The sequence below is a fragment of the Mobula hypostoma genome, chromosome 18 (genome assembly GCF_963921235.1).
Source record: "Mobula hypostoma chromosome 18, sMobHyp1.1, whole genome shotgun sequence".
Lineage (NCBI taxonomy): Eukaryota > Metazoa > Chordata > Chondrichthyes > Myliobatiformes > Myliobatidae > Mobula > Mobula hypostoma.
Genome location: NC_086114.1, coordinates 37,206,090 through 37,223,012, shown reverse-complemented (window position 1 = coordinate 37,223,012; position 16,923 = coordinate 37,206,090). Strand labels below are relative to the sequence as shown.

The following is a 16,923-nucleotide window of genomic DNA, read 5'->3' as shown; positions in this document are numbered from 1 at the left end:
TCCGCTCCTCAGCTCCCCTTTATATCTTTTGCCTCCCACCTTATACCCATGCCATCCAGTTTTACACTCCCCTACCCTGGATAAAAGGACTGTGACCAATCACCTTATCTCTGTCTCTCATGATTTTATCAACCTCTATATGGCGCTGGTGAGACCTCACTTGGAGTACTGTGGGCAGTTTTGGTCTCCTTATTTAAGAAAGGATGTGCTGACGTTGGAGAGGGTACTGAGAAGATTCACTAAAATGATTCCGGGAATGAGAAGGTTAACATATGAGGAACATTTGTCCGCTCTTGGACTGTATTCAGTGGAGTTTAGAAGAATGAGGGGAGACCTCATAGAAACATTTTGAATGTTGAAAGGCATGGAAAGAGTGGATGTGACAAAGTTGTTTCCCATGATGGGGGAGTCTAGTACGAGAGGGCATGAGTTAAGGATTGAAGGGCGCCCATTCAGAACAAAAATGCGAAGAAATTTTTTCAGCCAGAGGGTGGTGAATCTATGGAATTTGTTGCCACGGGCAGCAGTGGAGGCCAAGTCATTGGGTGTATTTAAGGCAGAGATTGATAGGTATCTGAGTAGCCAGGGCATCAAAGGTTATGGTGAGAAGGCGGGGAGTAGGACTAAATGGGAGAATGGATCAGCTCATGATAAAATGGCAGAGCAGACTCGATGGGCTGAATGGCCGACTTCTGCTCCTTTGTCTTATGGTCTTATGGTCTATGAATTCATCGCTCTGTCTCCTACGTTCCAGGATAAACACTCGCAGCCTATCCAATCTCTCCCCATAACCCAAACATTTAGAAGACTGGTGAAGAGCCAGAATTTTGCATCAATGTCAGATGCTGTTAAGGCCTTCAACAATGTGACTGCCTCAACACAGCACCTATAGTAATCTGGAAGTCACAAGATAGGGGGTTTGGAACAGGTCAGTGAGTTCTATAGCATTCAGTTCATCAAAGCAGCCAAAGGAAGAAGAAAGTAACTTGAAAATAGCATCCTTTCAAGTAAAAGTAACATGAAGCCAAGTGAAGTTGGTGCCAAATTGTGCAAGTGTCGGCTGGCAGGAGGAATTCATTTTAATCCTGGTTGTCTCTCAGTACTGTTTACATACATTCGCAAAGATATTACCATTTTGATTAACTTCTGATTCAAAGCCTTCAACCAGTCATTGCAATATTAAATGTCGGTTATCCAAGTGCTTTCTTGTGACAGACCTCTATTTCATCAATTCCCTGTTAGTACACAGACAGTCAAAGTGTCTTTCTGACCCAAAAAAACAAAAGAACTTCTGTTGAGAATGCAGTCAGCAGCAGTGGACTCACTAACATAGTTCGCAGCACTTGATCTACAGTATATTGTGGGAATATCTTTTATCCTTAGCACTCAAAGTCCTCTGGCTGACATGTGTACTCATTACCCCATGACTTTCTGCAAGTTTAAAGGTGAACATATAACTGAATTGCAGACACATTCCCAGATGATAAACCCTGCCCAAAAGGAAAAAGCAAAAGTTCAATGTCACTGTTCTGCTTCCATTGCTAATGACACTGATGCAGTTTCAATCAAACCTGTCAATATGATTTGACAGCCGATCATGCCATTCTCTAATACCGATCCTTTTTGAATACATCTTTCCTAAGCAGCTCATTGGTGCCTCTCTTCCCACGGAATCTATTTTTGACCTCTCCCTCTCGTGGATCTTCAGACTATCTTTGGGTAACATCCACAGCCAGAGAGTTAATTTCCACATTTCCACATACCCATTTCTACCTCTTCAGTCCCCTCTCACTTACTCAGCTACATCTGTCCTGTTAGCCAACTGGTTTGATGTCTTGATCTTGATAAATCACAGTCTCTTCCAGCTCAACAATGGGGAGATTGAGGTCTCCATCTTGGCCCTCACCATGAACTCTTTCATTGATTCCATTCCATACCCTCCAACCACTGCACCAGACTGGTCACATTTCTTGTTTAACACAGATCCCATATGGTCTCTATTATAAAGACACATTATCATGCTGCCCTTCCTCAGCCCCTCTGCTCCGAAATCCCCATTCATCTTTTTATTGTCCTTGATCTTCGTTCATCTCTTCACACTCTGAACATGCTCTGTATACTCTCTCCACAAATTACATTGATTTATTTCCCGAACGGACTCCGCAGAAAGTGCTCATTAATAACTCTTTCTGAAACATCTCCTCAACCCATCTCTCTGAATGTTATAAGCTTCCTGCTGAACCACCACTCCCATCCATCAAACCTTGGATGCCCCTGTGGTCTCCACCACACAGCTGAAAAGAAGGTCTCCAGACATCTTCATTCTATGTTTTGATCTCCTGATCTTCACAAAAGACCCTCCCTTACACACAACCTTTGATTACCTCTTCTATCCTCTCTATTCCTGCCACAGCAACAGAATGTTTGATTATGTACCCTGAGATTTATTTTTCTGTTAAAGTTGCCACATTAAAAATTGCCAGATTATTAAAGCGTTTATGTCAAGGGTGATGAAAACAGAAGATTCTGGAAGCAGTAAGCAGGTCAGGCAGCATCTGTGGTTAGAGAAACATTTCAGCTTTGAAAGCCTTTGTCATAACTAAACATTTCAACAGTAAATTATATCTGTCTCTCTCTCCACAGGTGCTGTCGGACCTACTAATTGTTTCCAGCATTTTCTGTTTATATTTCTGATTTCTAGTATTTACAGTTGCTTGATTTTTATTTCTGGCTTGAATGGTTTTGTTTGGGAAATGATATAGGTTATAGGGACAACATCACTTGATAAGTACGATCACAATTGGAAAAAAAACTTGCCTAGTCTGGCTCAACACAGGCAACTTCCAAAATATTCCACAGGCTTTAAGTAGTAACGGAGGGAAAGTTATCTTTTGCAAAACCAGTGTTTGATTCTTGATATTCTTTAATATTTGTCTGCAGGGCTGGACAGATAATGATGCTGATATTTCCACCATAAGCTCAAGACCTGTCAGCAGAGAAGTTTCCTGTGAATCCAGCAAAGATCTGACTGGACAAAGTAACGGCAAAGACAAATCAAAATTGAAAAGCAATGATTCAGGCATCTTTGAGAAGGTAATGAGCTCAATTCAAGTGGCAACAGTTGGGGATTATGTGAACTCATTCAGTAAGGATCAACTGCAGTTCAATTTAGTAATGGCTTGAATTCAGCCCTATCATGAGACATAGCAGGGGTTAAGATTTCAGTTACCGAGTAATGAAGAGGATAGTTTGGACTCTGGATAATTTAATGTGATGTTGCCAGCCATGATCAAGGGAAGTGTACGACAGTCACAGGTCTGAAATAGCCCAACTATTTCCCATCGGCTGGAGATTCTGTAGCTCAGTGTAGAGGGAGAGAAATTTAAACTCTTTGCAAGAGAGAGAACAGAGAATAAGTCATAATAGATAAAGTCTTGTGTTCTTTAGATTAATGACTGAACTCAATAGGGCCCAAGTTCCATGGGGGTGCTGCCAGTTCCTGTGGAGAACAGAAGGACCATATGTGTCCTTGAGCCAGAAGGGATTCCCTCTGGTGCTCTAACGCTGGATCTCCCCCACTCTGGCGAGGATTCACTGATTGAGGGGGATCCAACTGGAACTGCAGACCTGATGTGCCGATGCATAACTGGAAAGAATCAAAGTCAAAGTCGAGTTTATTATCAAATGCCCAAGTATAATTATGCACAGCATCACGGGCTCATGGCATTACGTAAGCTGCACGGTGGCTAGCACAACACTATCACAGCTTGGGGTATTGAAGTTCAGAGTTCAATGTCTGTAAGAAGTTTGTATGCCCTTCGCATGAGTGCATGGGTTCCCCCCACATTCCAAAGTTGTACCAGTTAATAGGTTAATTAGTCATTATAAACTGTCCTGTGATTAGTGTAGGGTTAAATCGTTGGGTTCCCGGGCAGAGCAGCTCATTGGGCTGGAAGGGTTGTTTTGCACTGTACCTCTAAATAGATTAAAATAGATTAACCATAGATTAATCATGTACAATTTTTATAAGAAAGAACACAATCAGAACAAAATAGTTCATTTTAGCACAGAGTGATCAAAGTGGATATACTGTTGTAGTGATTAGGGTTGTGCCATTTAGTTCCAGAATGAATGGTTGAAGGGAAGTAATTTTTCCTCAGGCGTGTTGAGGGACTTCTGGCTTCCGTACATCCTGCCCGCTGGTAGCAGTGAGAAGGTAGCACAGCCTGGATGATGGGAATCTTCGATGAAGGATCTTCCCTCCCTGAGGTGGTGCCCCCTGCAGATACTACTGATGGTGGGAGGGGTGTGTCCGTGATGTGTTGGATAGAGTCCATCACTCTCTGCTGTGGATTGCGTTCCTGTGCTTTCAAATTACCAAACCAGTCAGGATACTAACAATAGTACATCTGGAGAAGTTGGTTGGAGTGTCACTGACAAGCCAAGCCTCCTTAACCTTCTAAAAAACTACACTAATTAAAAGACTAGGAATCATTTATTGCGGTACATATATCTAGCAGAATTTATTTATCTATTTGTTTATTTGGCAACACATTCAGAGTAGGGCCCTCTGGCCCTTCAAGCCATGCCGTCCCAGCACCCCCCAACAAACAATTTTATCACAGGACAACTTACAATGACCAATTAACCCTACTCAGTATATGTTTGGACTGAGAGAGAAAACCAGTGGACCCAGGGAGGACGTAAAGGGGCTCCTTACGGAACAGCACCAGAATCGAAATCCCAGCTCTGGAACTTCCCAAACTGTAACAGAATCGCACTAACCCGCTACACTGCCATGGCGTAAGAAATAAGGGCTGTCAGTGTGAGCCTTACGTAATTTAAACTCAATTTTACTCAACATGAAACCTCTATTTTCATGGATCTAGTCAGCTTCTTGCAGGCATGAGGTTTCTTGACATTCTTGATACGATTAAAAGGTCAGGGGTACACGTGATGCTGCCATTCCCTGTGTCCCAGGAGTAACCCTCACTGGTCCCCTGTGTAGCATTCACCTGGGAAACCTGTCAGATGGGTCCTGTAGGCACAAGGAATCCCTCCGGCCCACAGCACTGTTCTGTTCTTCCAACCCTCTTGCCTTCCCCCCACTCCCCAGCCCCAAACTCAACACTGATCATCAATACAATGCAGGTTCCAATCATTGATGACCGTGACCCCCAGTTCCTCACCCCACCACAATCCCCAGTCCCTAATCCATCACTACAGACCCCATTCCTTCCACCCTCTTTCTGGACCCAACTCAAACACAGCAAACTCCTAGAATGCACTTCTATTTCATCCAATGATTGATGGTTCTCTCTGACCTCAGGTAAATTGATCCATGTTGTAATATTTTGGAAAATAGCAAACAGCCCTGAATGTTAATTCCAAGGGTCTTCAAGGTGAAGTCTCAAATTCAGATACATTCTATTTGATGTTAGCAAATAAATCTTTAGATTCTTGCAACTGGAACTCTTCCTTTGACTTTGATGGTTGCTAAAACAATAAAGCCACTGGCTTTAAGGGAGCCAGGGTAGTGTGAGTGAAGAGACGCTGAGACTGAGCTATTTGAGTGCACTAGTGTTTTTAGGCCTTGCTCCTTCATCAAAGTCAGGCTAACTGTGCCAACCTTCTGCATTTTTGTGACACCTGCAGCTTCTCGGTGTCTGATGGACTGTCAGGGGAGTTAATGCATCTGCTGCTGGCTGCACGTCACAAGGACTTGCAATGGACAGAAGGAAAGCAGGCTGCAGCACGCTCCTCAAATGTTGCCAGCTTGTCTGATTAAATGCATGCTGCATGTGGGGATCCATTGAAGGTTTCACTGACGTTTATAGAAAGGAGCAAGCTTTAAGGTTTAATTTGGAATACTGAACAATGTACATTGAAGTCACATGTAATCTTAAGGGACAGTAAACCAACCTCCTAAGCTCCATAGACTCAGTAAACAATTTAACTGCTTCCTTTCCAGATATCACTCGATGTAGATAACATCACACTGGTTCAAATGAACCCACGAGATGATGGGATACTCCCTCCTAAGGTACATCATAACCTGTTCCATGATGTTAAAGGGAAAGATCAGATATGATTTTGCATGCCCTAAAACATTACAGTAAGGGAGCAGCCTATTGGCGAATCAGACAGCCAGAAGTCTTGTGGTCAACTTCTTTAACATTTGTAAAAGTTTATAATTTGTGTTCTTCCCTTCTTTGTTTTATCACAATCATCTGATTCTTTTGTACAATGAGCTGACACACTTATGTGTGTAACTCAGATCGTTTCCTACAGATGCCAAAAGATGCACAATGCACACGAACACACACATGCCACAGACAAACACTCATATGTATATATACACATACACATTCACAGATGCTCCATTTCTAACACCTCCTTCCCGTTTTCTCCATCTGTCTGTCTCCATCTCTGGAAACAAACTGTCAACTCATATCTTTCATAAGCCTACCAAATCCCATGGTTGTCATGGCACTCTTCCCACCCAGTCTTCTGAAAAAGTGTTATTTCCTTTTCTCAGTTCCTTCATCTCCACCGTCTCTGTACCCAGGATGTGACTTTCCTTTCCAGGACGTTAGAGGTGTCCTCTTCTTCAAAGAATGGGGTTTCCCTTCCTGCACCATTGAAGCTGCTCTCAGCTGCATCTCCTCCATTTCCCAAACATCTGTGCTCACCCCATCTTCCTGTCTCCCAAACAGAAATAGGGTTCCTCTTGTCCTTACCCACCACCCTATGAGCCTCTGCAGCCAACACATCATTCTCTGCAACTTACACCATCTCAAAAAGACCTATCACTAAACTTATCTTTACCTCCCTCCTCTCTCCACTTTCCGCAGAGACCAATCCCTCTGTGATTCCCTTGTCCATTCATTTCTCCCCACTAATCTCCCTCCCAGCACTTATCCCTTCAAACGGCCCAATTGCTACATCTGCCCATTCACCTCCTCCCTCACCCCCAATCAGGGCCCCAAACAGTCCTTCCAAGTGAGGCAACACTTCACCTGTGAATCTGCTGGTGTCATCTATTGTGCCCAGTACTCCTATGCGGCCTCCTCTACATTGATGAGATCTATTGTAAACCGGGGGACCACTTCATCGAGCACCTCTGCTTCATCCGCCAAAAGTGGAATTTCCTGGTGGCCAAACATTTTAATTCTGATTTCCATTCCTATTCTGACATGTCGTTCTTCTATTCTCCAACCCAGCCTCTTACCTCTTCTCATCTGCCTATCACCTCCCCCTGAGTTCTCTCCTCCTTCCTTTTCTCCTATGGTCCATTCTCCTCTCCAATCGGATTCGTTCCTCTCCAGCCTTTTACCTTTCCTAACAACCTGGCTTCTCCTGTCACCTTCCAGCTAGTCCTCCTTCCCCTTCCCCCACCTTTTTATTCAGGCACCTTAACCCTTCCTTTCCAGTCCTGATGAAATGGGAGAACAGCCAGAGGTCGTGGTACATATTGGTGCCAACGACATAGGTAGGAAAAGGGAAGAGGTCCTGAAAAAAGACTACAGGGAGTTAGGAAGGAAGTTGAGAAGCAGGACCGCAAAGGTAGTAATCTCGGGATTACTGCCTGTGCCACGCGACAGTGAGAATAGGAATAGAATGAGGTGGAGGATAAATGTGTGGCTGAGGGATTGGAGCAGGGGGCAGGGATTCAGATTTCTGGATCATTGGGACCTCTTTTGGGGCAAGTGTGACCTGCACAAAAAGGACGGGTTGCATGAATTCCCAGGGGGACCAATATCCTGGCGGAGAGGTTTGCTAAGGCTACTGGGGAGAGTTTAAACTAGAGTTGTGGGGAGTGGGAACTGAACTGAAGAGACTGGTGAAGAGGCGGTTGACTCACAAATAGAGAAAACTTAGAGACAGTGTGTGAGGGAGGATAGGCAGGTGATAGAGAAGGGACACACTCAGAAGGATGGTTTGAGATGTGTCTATTTTAACACAGGTATTGTGAACAAAGCAGATGAGCTTAGAGCGTGGATCAGTACTTGGAGATATAATGTGGTGGCCAATACAGAGACTTGGATGGCTCAGGGACAGGAATGGTTACTTCAAGTGCCGGGTTTTAGATGTTTCAGAAAGGACAGGGAAGGAGGCAGAAGAGGTGGGGGCGTGGCACTGTTGGTCAGAGATCGTGTCATGGCTGCAGAAAAGGTGGACACCTTGGAGAGATTGTCTATGGAGTCTCTGTGGGTGGAGGTTAGGAACAGGAAGGGGTCAATAACTTTACTAGGTGTTTTTTATAGGTTGCCCAATAGTAACATATCGAGGAGCAGATAGGGAAACAGATCCTGGAAAGGTGTAATAATAGCAGAGTTGTCGTGATGGGAGATTTTAATTTCCCAAATATCGATTGGCATCTCCCTAGAGCAAGGGGTTTAGATGGGGTAGAGTTTGTTAGGTGTGTTCAGGAAGGTTCCCTGACACAACATGTAGATAAGCCTACAAGAGGAGAGACTGTACTTGATTTGGTATTAGGAAATGAACCTGGTCAGGTGTCAAATCTCTCAGTGAGAGAGCATTTTGGAGATAATAATCATAATTCTATCTCCTTTACAATAGCATTGGAGAGAGATAGGAACAAACAAGTTAGAAAAGTGTTTAATTGGAGTAAGGGGAATTATGAAGCTATCAGGCAGGAAATTGGAAGCTTAAGTTAGGAACAGATGTTCTCAGAGAAAAGTATGGAAGAAATGTGGCAAATGTTCGGGGGATACTTGTGTGGAGTTCTGCACAGGTACATTCCAATGAGACAGGATCTATCAACATTTGGAGAGGTATAATCTGATTAGCAATAGTCAGCATGACTTTGTCAAGGGCAGGTCATGTCTTACAAGCCTGACTGAATTTTTTGAGGATGTGACTAAACCCATTGATGAAGGAAGAGCAGTAGATATAGTGTATATGGATTTCAGCAAGGCATTTGATAAGGTACTCCATGCAAGGCTTATTGAGAAAGTAAGGAGGCATGGGATCCAAGGGGACATTGCTTTGTGGATCCAGAACTGGCTTGCCACAGAAGGCAAAGAGTAGTTGCGGACAGGTCATATTCTGCATGGAGGTCTGTGACCAGTGGTGTGCTTCAGGGATCTGTTCTGGGACCCTTACACTTTGTGATTTTTATAAGTAACCTGTATGAGGAAGTGGAGGGATGGGTTAGTAAGTTTGCTGATGACACAAAGGTTGGGGGTGTTGTGGATAGTGTAGAGGGCTGTCAGAGGTTACAGCAGGACATTGATAGGATGCAAAACTGGGCTGAGAAGTGGCAGATGGAGTTCAACCCAGATAAGTGTGAAGTGGTTCATTTTGGTCGGTCAAATATGATTGCAGAATATAGTATTAATGGTAAGACTCTTGGCAGTGTGGAGGATCAGAGGGATCTTTGGGTCCGAGTCCATAGGACACTCAAAGCTGCTGTTCAAGTTGACTGTGTGGTTAAGAAGGTATACGGTGCATTCGCCTTCATTAATCATGGAGTTGAATTTAGGAGCCGAGAGGTAATGTTGCAGCTATGTAGGACCCTGGTCAGACCTCACTTGGAGTACTGTGCTCAGTTCTGGTTGCCTCACTACAGGAAGGATGTGGAAGCCATAGAAAGGGTGCAGAGGAGATTTACAAGGATGTTGCCTGGATTTTGGAGCATGCCTTATGAAAACAGGTTGAGTGAACTCGGCCTTTTCTCCTTGGAGCGACAGAGGATGAGAGGTGACCTGATAGAGGTGTATAAGATGATGAGAGGCATTGATCATGTGGATATTCAGAGGCTTTTTCCCAGGGCTGATAGAGGACACAGGTTTAAGGTGCTGGGGAGTAGGTACAGAGGAGATGTCAGGGTTAAGTTTTTTACTCAGAGAGTGGTGAGTGTGTGGAACAGGCTGCCAGCAACGGTGGTAGAGGCGAATACAATAGAGTCTTTTAAGAAACTTTTGGATAGGTACTTGGAGCTTAGAAAAATAGAGGGCTATGGGTAAGCCTAGTAATTTCTAAGGTAGGGACATGTTCGGCACAGCTTTGTGGGCCGAAGGGCCCGTATTGTGCTGCAGGTTTTCTATGTTTCTATGTTTCTAAGAGTCTCGGCCCAAAACCTCAACAGTTATTCCTTTCTACTGATGCCGCCTGACCTACTGAGTTTCTCCAGCATTTTGTGTGTGTTGCTGCAAATAGAAATATACACAGACACAAACTCACATGCACAAGTACACACATAGAGGCAGCTATCATAACGATAAATATCAGCAACCAAGAGAAACCTGACTCAAGTTGCTCACTGCTGTTCTAGTCTGTTCGTATCCATTGTTACTGGCATATAGGAGACTTAAGGCAGTATTAGAACTTTGGTCAGTTGCTTTGAGAATGAGACCCCTTCTGCTGCCATTCCAAGTGGGCTCCAGTCTTAGATTTTTCATGAGTCCACGAGCTCAGAGTCAAAATCCATCATCTCCATAGCAGTCACACTAGGAATTCTGGACTACACCTAATTAGCGCATTCAGTTTAATTACAGCCACGACTTTGGAAGTGGATGGGTAGGTTAATTACCCTCTGAGAATTGTGTTGGGGAGTGGTGGAAATCAGTAGGTGTTGATGAGAATGTGGGGAGAACAAAATAGGATTAGTTTTTAAAGTAGGATTGTGCAAATGGGAGCTTAGTAGGGCTGTTTCCATGACAACTCTATGATGATCTATGTTTCAGGCTATTTACATTCTGCGTATTATGCACTTGTATAGGACATACAGTATGTATTTGAGTGTTTTTATGCACGTGAGTCAGAAAGATCTTAAACTGGATTGAACGATTTTAAATGCTTCAAACATATAATGGTGCTGCTTTGACACGCTGCTTCTTGGTGATGACTGATCAGATTAGGAAAAGCTATTAAATGAAGATGCTAAAGAAGCTCCTCGGAGTAGGATATGCATCAAGCGTTTGAGCTGATGATTGACCGAGATACACAGTAATCGAACACTTGACTATGTTCTCTCTAATGGCTTATTGTCTATTCAGGTGGTCGGGAATCTGGATGGTGCTGATCTGAAGAAAGTAGGTGTGCCAGTGACAAAGGCGACCTGGATCCCCAGTATTGTAATTACTCAGAGCAGCAACCAGCATTGCAAAGACTGCCTCAGCCCCATTTCGGAAGCAAGCTTGCAGGCAAATCAGCAACCCTGACTCCCTCACGATGCCACAGTGCTGCAGCTGCCCCATTCAAGTTAACTGGATCAATATGAAGACAAAGTAATAGTGACAACTCATAGGATTTGGGGGGAGGGTAGCAGGGTTTGTGGGAGGGGTGTTTTCCCTGTAGTTCTAGACCTTCATGACACCAGCTCCAAAATTAATGAACCAAGAATGAGGTGCTCGTGTTGCTACGGAGACCTGAACAAGTAGGTTCATTATCTACTGGAGAACACAAATGAAGGTACAAGGTCCAAACATCTTTGGAAAAATGGGGCTTACATCATGTGATTGGGATTGGATGAGACCAGATTTGGCCTTTGTAAATTGGAGAAAAAAGAGGCTAGATTTAGAGGGGTGAGGGTGATGGTTCTGAGATTCTAGAGAAAGAAATAGGTGGAGATTTTAATGCGGCATTGATCAGAAAGGAAGAAAAGCAGGTAATTTGTTTTAATGGGACAAGGATTGAGCAGCCTCACTACCCCATCACCAACTTCACTAATGTGTTTCTTGCTGCCTGTCCAAACATCATCCACCAGGTAAACCAGAGAATATTAGTGTGCAGTACATCGGACTTAGAACAGCACAGGAACAGGCCCTTCAGCTGATGATGTTGGTCTGAACTGATGAAGCAAATTCCAAATTAAACTAATCCCTTCTGCCCACATATTGTCCATATCTCTCCATTCTCTGTATATTCATGTGTCTCTCGAATGACTCTTTTGTATCTGCTTCCACCACTACTCTCCTTTGAATTAGTGAGTTCCAGACCCTATAATGTCAGGTGAAAAAAATCTCAACACACTTTTTATTCTTCTATGACATGAATCTCTGTTTCCTTTGCATTGACCTTTGTTGACACTGTCTGGGACCGTGGTAAAGCTCACACCTCTGCAACTTGCCCAACCTAATTCGACAGAAGCCCACAACCACAGATGGTAACTCTGGGCAGAATTACAGAGGACAGGATATGGACCAGCACCATCCCCGAGTCCCCTTCCAGATCACATACCAGACTTACCTCAAAATATTGCTTCATGGGCTTTAAATCCAACAAGTCCAACCTAACATTTAAAACAAACCAAAACAACCCAAAATCCACATTCTTGCATTTTACTCCTCCTTTACCATCCTGCCACCCATTTAACTAATTTCCTTTTTCTAATTCTCCATTCTTCTCGTTTCTTCATTTATCCATTTTCTAATTCTTTATTTTCCTCATTTCCACTCCAGTCCACTTCTTCTGAGTAAGAGAGCGACATCTTACAGGACAGGAGCCATTTGGAAACAGCAAATCTCATCAGGAGTGAGTCATTGTTTGAGCCAGTAAAAAGAAAGGAGGTGTAAGTGGAGCGGCCACTGTTGGAGCGGGCACTGTTAGACGAGTCCGCCTTTGGTTCAACGGTCTTGGAGAAGTGCAAGTAGAAGTTCTAAGTAAGTTTCCAGTAAATTTTATTTCTGTTACTACAGTTCTAGTGCATTGAGAATGGGTCTAGAGTTACAGGTATGTTTCTTGTATGATATGTGTGAACTTCAGGAGACCTCCAGCCTCCCAGGTAACTACTTCTGCGCGATGTACACTGAGCATGATGTTAAGGAACTGAAGCTGCAGCTCGATAACCTTTGGTTCATACGGGAGAATGAGGAGGTGATAAATAGGAGCTACAGGGAGATTGTCAACCCTAAGTTGCAGGAGGCAGGTAACTGGGTGACTATCAGAAGAGGGAAAGGGATCAAGCAACCAGTACAGAGTACCCCTGCAGCCGTTTCTCTCAATAATAAGTATACTGCTTTGGATACTATTGGGGGTGGGGTAGTGCAGAAATTACAGAGGCCCCTAACAGAGATATTTAACAGGTCCTTAGCCATGGGTGATGTGCCAGAGGACTGGAGGGTAGCTAATGTTGTTCTGTTGTTTATGGAAGGCCCTAAGAATAAACCAAGAAATTATAGGCCAGTGAGCCTGATGTTGGTAGTGGGAAAGTTATTGGAAGGTGTTCTAAGGGACTGGATATATAGGTATGATATTTGGATAGACAAGGACTAATTTTAGATTGTCAACATTGGTTTTTGCATGGTAAGTTGCGTCAAACTAATCTTATAGTTTTTTGAAGGAGTTATCAGGAAAGTTAATCTTCATATGCAAGGCAGTTCATATTGTCTATTGTAGATTGACTTTAGCAAGGCCTTAGACAAGGTCCCTCATGGGAGGTTGGGCAAAAAGGTTCAGTCACTTGGCATTCAAGATGTGGTAGTAAATTGAATTAGACATCGACTTCACAGCAGAAAACAGAGACAGGTTGTAGATGGTTGCCTCCCTGACTAGATACCTGTGTCTAATGGTGTGCTGCAGGGATCGGTGATGGGTCCATTGTTGTTTGTCATCTATATCGATGATCTGGATGAAAATGTGGTAAACAGGATCTGCAAATTTGCAGTTGACACCAAATTTGGGGGTGTAGTGGATAGCGAGGAAGACTATCAAAGTTTGGAGGTCTGGACCAGCTGGAAAAATGGGCTGAAAAATGGCAGCTGGAATTTAATGGAGACAAGTGTGAACAAGAATTGCAATTTGGGAGTATCAATCAGGGTAGGTCTTACACAGTGAGCAGTAGGGCACTGAGATGTGTGGTGGAATGAAGGAATCTAGGAATACAGGTCCATAATTCATTGAAAGTAGCATCACAGGTAGATAGGGTGTCAAAGAAAATTTTTGACACATTAGCCTTCATTAATCAATACATTGAGTACTGCAGTTGGACTGTTATGTTGAAATCGTATAAGACGTTGATGAGGCCTAATTTGAAGTACTGAATTGTGTGCAGTTTTGGTCACCTACATAGAGTAATAATGTAAATAAGATTGAAAGAGTGCAGAGAAATTTAAAAGAATGTTGCCTGGACTTGAGGACCTGAGTTATAAGGAGAAGTTGAATAGGTTATTACAGGTTATTCCCTAGAACATTGAAGATAGACGATTGATGGGAGGTATACAAAATTATGAAGGGTATAGATACGGTAGATAGGGTAAATGCAAACAGGCTTTTTCCATTGAGGGTGGGTGAGATTACAACTAGAGGTCATAGGTTAAGGGTGAAAGGTGAAATATTTAAGGGGAACTGCTTCACTTAGAGAGGTGCGAAAGTATGGAACGAGCTGTCAGTGGAAGTGGTAGATGTAGGATACATTTCAACATTCAAGAGAAATTTGGATAGGTACATGGATGAAAGGGGTTTGGAGCACTATGGTCTGGGTGCAGGTCAGACTATATAACCATATAACCATATAACAATCACAGCACAGAAACAGGCCATCTCAGCCCTTCTAGTCCATGCCAAACTCTTACTCTCACTTATTCCCACTGACCTGCACTCAAGATGGGCTGAAGGGCCTGTCTCTTTGCTGTAATGTATGTCTTTCATGACTATGACTCTATCTCACTCACTCTATCTTTCTCTCTCTCTCTCTCCCTCTCTCCCTCTCTTTCCTTCTCTCTTTCCCTCTCCTTCCTTGCATCTCCTTTTATTGGCTTCACATAATTCATGATTTAAGGTCCCTTCCCTAGCCCAGGAACCATTCTTGATGGAATCACCAGTTATTTCCTAACAAATCCTCTAAAATGGACCCTGTTAAACCAGGTGACAACCCAGGGCCTAGCAATCAGTAGACAGTATCGCATGTGACATCTGCTTTCAGCTTCGCCCTTGTGGACCTATCTTAAAATGACGTGACACAATTTTCATCCACGTCCAGTTTGACATTGGACTAGATTTTAAACATTCTGCTGTTTTGGTTTTCTCTCACATTCATTTAAAGCTTACCAAGTATAAGATCTGCCGTGAACAAGGATATTAAATATTCTAGGATGTATGGTGAAATGGGAAAGAATTTGAAGCTGGTTTGAGATATGGAATGAGACAAAGAGAGAGGATCAGAGTTCTGAAAATTGGAAAGTAGCAGCAATTTGGTTGAAGGTGTAAACAGCACAGGGAAGATGATAGAGGTGGGAGGTTTGATTGGACCATCCAGTGCTGGTAAATGGTGGCATTGTGTAATCTGGAAGTTAAGGGGTGCATCCTAGGAAACACAAGTAACTTTAGTCTACATACAGACATTGCAAACCCAACAGTAATAGCATGAATCCTGAAACTATGGACTGTATTGAGAGATCTTTTCTAGATGAGTGTATTAACCAAAGAGTGAACAAGCTATTTTAGATCTAGTTTTATGTAATGAGAAAGGGTTCATTAACAACCTTGCAGTTATGGAGCATTTAGAGATCTCCCAGTTCCCACCCAACCTTCCCGCTCACTAGACCTCCAGTTCCCTTGCTGTCTTCTGATGCACCAGGTGTCTGGTTCCCTCATTCTGTTCCCACTCACTAGGGCCACATTTCCCACATTTGCTTTAAACTTACAGGATTCACTGGAAAATAATGGATTATTATATTGTGTAATATCTGTAAAAATATTATCTAAAAGTGTGTTAGGGTACTAATAGAAATGCCATCTAATAGTCCAGATAGTCTGCTCACCTGCTAGCACTAAAGTTTCAAGATGCCGGATTATCAGAGACTTACTGCGCTGGGCAGAAAAATTAATCCTATATACTGTGTCAAGGTTTAACAAGCAGAAGACGCAGAGGGTTGTTGTGTAGTGGACTTACAGATAATTAGTTATACAAGAGGTGAATGAAGCAACATTCAGCATGAAGCAACATGAAGCACAGGAGTGGGGACAATATACTGCCATGGACTGAGGACTGGTCAATGAGCAGTAATGAAACAACAGCAGTTGCAATAAATGGGTCACTTTTGGGTTGGGAGGCTATGGTTCATGGGATGCCTCGGGTACTGGTTCCGAGGCCGCATATCTTCACAGACCACACCAATGATTTAGATAACAGGGCCGAATGAATATATCTGAGTTTGCTGATGATACAAGGCTGGGTGATAGTATGGGTTGTAAGGGGCTAGAGACATTTCAGGATAGTATAGGCAAGCTAAGTTAATGGACGAGAGCATGGAGAACTGCAACGTCATCCAATTTGGTAGAAATGAAAATGGAAAACATAGAAACATAGAGACATAGAAAATAGGTGCAGGAGTAGGCCATTCGGCCCTTCGAGCCTGCACCGCCATTCAGTATGATCATGGCTGATCATCCAACTCAGAACCCTCTACCAGCCTTTCCTCCATACCCCCTGATCCCTTTAGCCACAAGGGCCATATCTAACTCCCTCTTAAATATAGCCAATGAACTGGCCTCAACTGTTTCCTGTGGCAGAGAATTCCACAGATTCGCCACTCTCTGTGTGAAAAGCTACGTACATCTTTATAAAGGGGAGATTGAAAGGTGCTGTGTTCAGATGGACCTGGGTGTCCTTGTAAATAAATTACTGGAATTTCATTTATCAGCACACCAAGCAATTGGAAAAGCAAACTGCATATTGGCCTTTGGGAACCCAGAGAACAGTATAGAGATGGCTTGCTCCAAATTGCAGTGACATGGAGTGACTGCAGCTGGAATATTATTTACAGGCACATGGCATGTCACAAGTTCTCCCTCTCTTTGGAAAGATACCATTGCGATAGAAAGAATGCTATCGAGGTTCACCAGATTGATTCCTGGCATGGAAGGTTTGTGAATAAGGAGGGAGTAAAGTGAGGGTTTCCTGAGTTTTGAAGAATGAGTGATGATCTTACAGATTTCCAAGGTTCTTTACAGGGC

At 43.3% G+C, this 16,923-nt stretch overlaps 1 protein-coding gene across 1 annotated transcript in view; it reads left to right on the top strand.

Annotated features, from left to right (window-relative positions):
* The window catches only part of opn4a (opsin 4a (melanopsin)), a 58,941-nt gene extending 47,666 nt beyond the window's left edge, over positions 1 to 11,275 (top strand). The window contains exons 9-11 of the mRNA XM_063070732.1: positions 2,941 to 3,093; positions 5,972 to 6,043; positions 11,025 to 11,275. Coding sequence (XP_062926802.1) covers positions 2,941 to 3,093; positions 5,972 to 6,043; positions 11,025 to 11,189 — 390 coding nt within the window. The 3' untranslated portion in view covers positions 11,190 to 11,275. The remainder of the gene's footprint in view (positions 1 to 2,940; positions 3,094 to 5,971; positions 6,044 to 11,024) is intronic.
* Positions 11,276 to 16,923: the final 5,648 nt, after the last annotated feature.